This window comes from Emiliania huxleyi (genome assembly GCF_000372725.1).
Source record: "Emiliania huxleyi CCMP1516 unplaced genomic scaffold EMIHUscaffold_281, whole genome shotgun sequence".
Lineage (NCBI taxonomy): Eukaryota > Haptophyta > Isochrysidales > Noelaerhabdaceae > Emiliania > Emiliania huxleyi.
Genome location: NW_005199916.1, coordinates 54,472 through 59,141, shown reverse-complemented (window position 1 = coordinate 59,141; position 4,670 = coordinate 54,472). Strand labels below are relative to the sequence as shown.

At 67.4% G+C, this 4,670-nt stretch overlaps 1 protein-coding gene across 1 annotated transcript in view; it reads left to right on the top strand.

Annotated features, from left to right (window-relative positions):
- Window positions 1–2,728: 2,728 nt before the first annotated feature.
- Window positions 2,729–4,670, top strand: part of EMIHUDRAFT_74272 (hypothetical protein) — a gene marked incomplete at both ends in the record, with an annotated part of 4,989 nt that continues 3,047 nt past the window's right edge. The window contains one exon of the mRNA XM_005776186.1: window positions 2,729–3,029. Coding sequence (XP_005776243.1) covers window positions 2,729–3,029 — 301 coding nt within the window. The remainder of the gene's footprint in view (window positions 3,030–4,670) is intronic.

Genomic DNA, 4,670 nt, shown 5'->3' with positions numbered 1-4,670 from the left:
CGACGTGGCCCTTCTGGCACGCCGTGTACAGTGGCGTGGCGCCTCTGGCCTCGGCTTGGTTGACCGCCGCGCCAGCCTGCTGAAGCACTTGGGCGCACTCGAGGTGGCCTTCCGAGCACGCAATGAGCAGCGCCGACGCGCCGCCGCTGCTACCACCGCCGCCGCCCGTCGTCGCCCCGACGCTCGCGCCGGCCCCAAGCAGCAGCCGCACCGCCTCGGCCTGCCCGTGCCGAGCCGCCCAAGTCAGCAGCGTGTCCTGCCTCTCGGTGCCGTGCCGCGCGTCAAGACTGCCGCGCGTCCGCCGGCCGGAGAGGTGGGCGCGCAGCGAGGCGATGTCGGCGAGCAGCGTGGCGGGCGGGGTCGCGGCGGGCGCCATCACCGAGTCGAGACGCGGCGGCTACGTCAGAGAGGACGGTGTGTCGCACGGCGCCCGCCAGCGGACGGCTCTCTCGCGGCGCCCGCCAGCTTGGGCGGCGTCCTTCGGCGGCCCGCGCGCCGACGACGACCCGGCCGAGGTGTTGGGGCTTTGCTCGAGCGCCGTCGGTGTGGCAATTTTACGAATGTCTTGGCTCAAGGCTTGCAGTAATAATAATACAGACGCGCATCACAAGTAGCCGCACGACACGCACACACCCACACCGCACCGCACTCCGCGCCCGCGCGCCCCCCCGCCCCGCCTAGGTTGGAAGGAGATGGGGAGATGGAACAAACAGCCCGAGGAAAGAAAGGATGAGACACGTATGGGAGGTTGAATTTGTGCACCACGCGGCCCGGCGTTTCTCACTTTCCAGGACAGCCCCGCCCTTGTGAGGCAGGAAAGTGGCGGCTACCCCGTACGCCCAGCCTGCTAAGACCCCATCGCCGACCGTCCAGCCCCTCCCTTCGCCTTCTAGTGAGTTTTTTAGCAATACCAAACAACTCTAACACTCACACGCTGCCGCGCGCGACTTTGCGCGCGAGGCGGCGCAGCTTGAGAACGGCGGTGGGCGAGAAGCCGCCGCCGAACGTCTCGTGGAGCAGCAGGTTGAAGTTGTTGCGCTTGACAAAGATCGCGTCGTGGTAGAAGTTGTTGTTGCCTGTACTCCGCCACATCGAAAGTGGGAGCGAAAACTCAGCCTTGAGTTCTCAGCGCCCTCACGGCCCGCCAATGGCAAACCCGACTCCCTCCATCCGTGTGGCGCCGCCCGATGGTGCCGGGAACCCTAATTCCGGAGCGATTTCCCCTAGGGTTAGCGCATAAAAAGCCGGGCCCCTTAGCTCCGGCTAGGGCTAAGGGGCCTCCGCAGCCGACCGCGAGGAAGGGCCGACTTTGGGTTAGCATAGCGGGCCGATAAGGCCGCCCACACCCGCGGGGATGGTTGTGTGGGTTGCCTCCTCGACTCGGACGGCCGCCTCAGAGGGCGGGAATGCTTCCTCTCGCCCTCTCACCCGCGGGAGATGGCCGAGTCCACGGAGCCGCACGCTGCCTCTCCTTGGACGCAAGGCTCCGACTTCTATAGAGAAAACCCCATCTGCACCAGCGTTTTAAAGTGAAATCGTCAAGAGAAATCGATGCCCCGGGCTGGGCTTTGGGGTAGGCAGCCACCCTTTCGAAGGTGAGGCGTATCTGCCGACCTGTGAAGACGCTTTACTTGCGAGCAGTGCGTGGACCAGATGGCGCGAGGGCACCGCAACATGGCTAAGGAGGCAGCCTGGCAGGGAAGCTTCTGCTCCGAGACGGCCGCTCAGGACCGCAAAATGGTGTTCCTGAAGGTTGTGTTAGTCGGGCTGGCCAGTCCCCGGGGCCTGACGGTCCAATGTATCCCTCAAGAGTACTTCTCCCCTACCCCACCCTGCCACTTTAGATGTGTCGGACCATACAAGGGCGACGAGATTTTTAATTTACCCGGTACTCTTCATGGCCGCGGCCTGGGTCGCTGCTTCTCTCGCGCTCGTAAGATCGCCGCCCGCCGCCGTGCACGCCGGCCGCTCCCGCTCGGCCCGCTCGTCGTTCTGCGCGCTGGCGGCGCACGAGGATGATGCGCGTGGCGGCTGGCAGGGCGAGCGGTGGGAGGGCGACGAGGTCAGCCGACCGCTCGGCTGCATGGAGCGGCTGCTGAACGGGCGGCGCTCGTGGAGCGGTGCGATGACGACGGCGCACGTAAGCGTGGCGCTCCTCCGCGGACCGCCGCCCACCGAGGCCGAGCTGCTCCACGGCCTCGCTCGCGTCTTCCGGCGCCACCCGCTGCTGCGATCGTGCGTGCGCGGCAAGTCCAACCACCACATCCCGGACGCGGCGCCGTACCCGATGCACTCCAACTACATCGACCGCGCCTTTCACTACGGCGCCGAGCTCTACCGGCCCGAGCCAAACACCGACCTGCAGCGCTTCGAGCCCTCGCCGCTGCCTCCGGAGGAGATGGCGCGCCGCGCGCTGCGCGTGGCCAGCGTGGCAGAGAGGAGCGGAACGGCGCTCGAGGAGGCGTGGCGCGGAGGCTTCGACGCGGCGATGGACGAGTCGGTCTTTGACGAGGACAGCGACGGCCCACTCTGCCGCTTCACCCTCTACGCCTCCTCCTCCTCGGCGGCGCTGCTCTACCAGGCGAACCACGCAATCTCGGACCAGCTCTCCTTCAACCTCCTCCTCGCCGAGCTGCTCGAGGCCCGAGATCGAGCCGAGATCGAGCCGAGACCTGATTTGAGCCCAGATCTGGGCCGAGATAGAGCCGAGGCGTGAGCTGAGGCGTCGCCGACACACCACAGCTCGCCGCCGCCTCGCCTGCCAGATGCCATGACACAAATGGCGCACCACAGCTCGCCGCCGCCTCGCCTGCCAGATGCCATGACACAAATGGCGCACCACAGCTCGCCGCCGCCTCGCCTGCCAGATGTCATGACACAAATGGCGCACCACAGCTCGCCGCCGCCTCGCCTGCCAGATGCCATGACACAAATGGCGCACCACAGCTCGCCGCCGCCTCGCCTGCCAGATGCCATGACACAAATGGCGCACCACAGCTCGCCGCCGCCTCGCCTGCCGGCGCTGGTAGGTCATGGACTCCTCACTTCGCTCGAGCTGCCACAGGCGATCGCCGCGTCGCGAGCTGGCGCGCCGCTTCCGCCGCCGTCCAGCTTGCCGCTGCCTCAGTCCGTTGAGGGGGCCCTTCTCGGCACAGAACAGCGGCAGAACGAGGAGATCAAGTCTCGGCTGTAGCTCCCCGTCGGGCGGCGAATCGCGACCCCGTCGACTGCTCCACGAGAATAGGAGATCAAGTCTCGGCTCGAGCTCATCGTTGGGCGGTTCGTCGACGGCGCCCGGCTGCCGTTCGAGTCCCTCCCCTCGTGGGTGTCTCGCACCCCCGGCAGAGGCAGAGGCGGCACGGTGGTGGCTCTGAGTCGTTGTGACTCGTGCTGGGTCTCCTGAGTGATAGGCGCCGCGGACTCTGCCCGCGTGGGAGGCTGGCCGTGTGGGCGTTTCGACGGCCAAGTATGCGCTCTGGCAGGCGGCGGCGGCGCTCTCTCTCTCTCTCTCTCTCTCTCTCTCTCTCTCTCTCTCTCTCTCTCTCTCTCTCTCTCTCTCTCTCTCTCTCTCTCTCTCTCTCTCTCTCTCTCTCTCTCTCTCTCTCTCTCTCTCTCGCTCGTTCCCTCTCTCTCTCTTCTCTCTCTCTCTCCTCGCCTCGTGACTAGTGGCTGGTAGTACTACCCACTCCGTAATCAGACAGCACTCCGAGACGGGCGTGTGGCAGGCGGCGGCGTCGGGCGCGAGGGTGTTGCCTCGCTGGGCGCCGGCTGCGGCGGAGCTGGAGGAGGGGGGGAGGGCGGCGGCGTGGGAGGCGAGGGCGAGGCGGACGAGGAGCACGTTCCGGACCGTCGACGCCGCGACCCTGACCAGCCTCGTCGCGGCGTGCCGCGCGCAGGTCTGCTCACCCACGCGCACTGGGCCTTGCACTTTGAATGCCGGGGCCAGCTCCTGCCCGCGTGTCCGGGCGTGGAGACGCGAGGGACTAGCCTGGCCCTTGCCCCACCACCTCGTGTGTGTGGAGACGACTACCTTACCTCACCCTACCTCACCCTACCCTACCTCACCCTACCCTACCTTACCCTACCTTCCCTTCCCTTACCCTACCTTCCCTGGCGCAGGGCGTGACGGTGTCGGGCGCGCTCTGCGCGGCGGCGGTGTTGGGCGCGAGCGACGCGATGGGCAGTCGTGCGGAGGCGGAGGCGGAGGGGGGGGCGGAGGCGGAGGCGGAGGGGGAGGCGGAGGCGGAGGCGGAGGGGGAGCGGTACAAGCTGCTGCAGGCGCTCGACATGCGGCGCCTTGCCTTCCGAGCAGGCGTGGGCTTGGCGCTGCGGGTGGTGCGGCTCTGCGGCTCGCCTCTCTCACCCTCCTCCTCCTCCTCCTCCTCACCCACAGGCGAGGCTGGCGCTGCGGGCGCGAGAGACGATTGGTCGGGGGAGACAGTGGTCGCAGGCTCTCTTGCCCGCTCGGCTTGTACTCTCTCGAGGCGCTGCCGCCCGAGATTGCCCGAGATTGCGCGAGATTAGGCACCGGCTCGCTCGACTTGCTGCTCGACCTACCTCCCGCTGCCGGAGAGGCGGTGCGGCGGAGCGGAGATCTGACGGCGATGTGGGGCGCGGCGCAGGAGCGCCACCGCCAGACACACGCTGCACACGCTGCCTCTGATGTATTT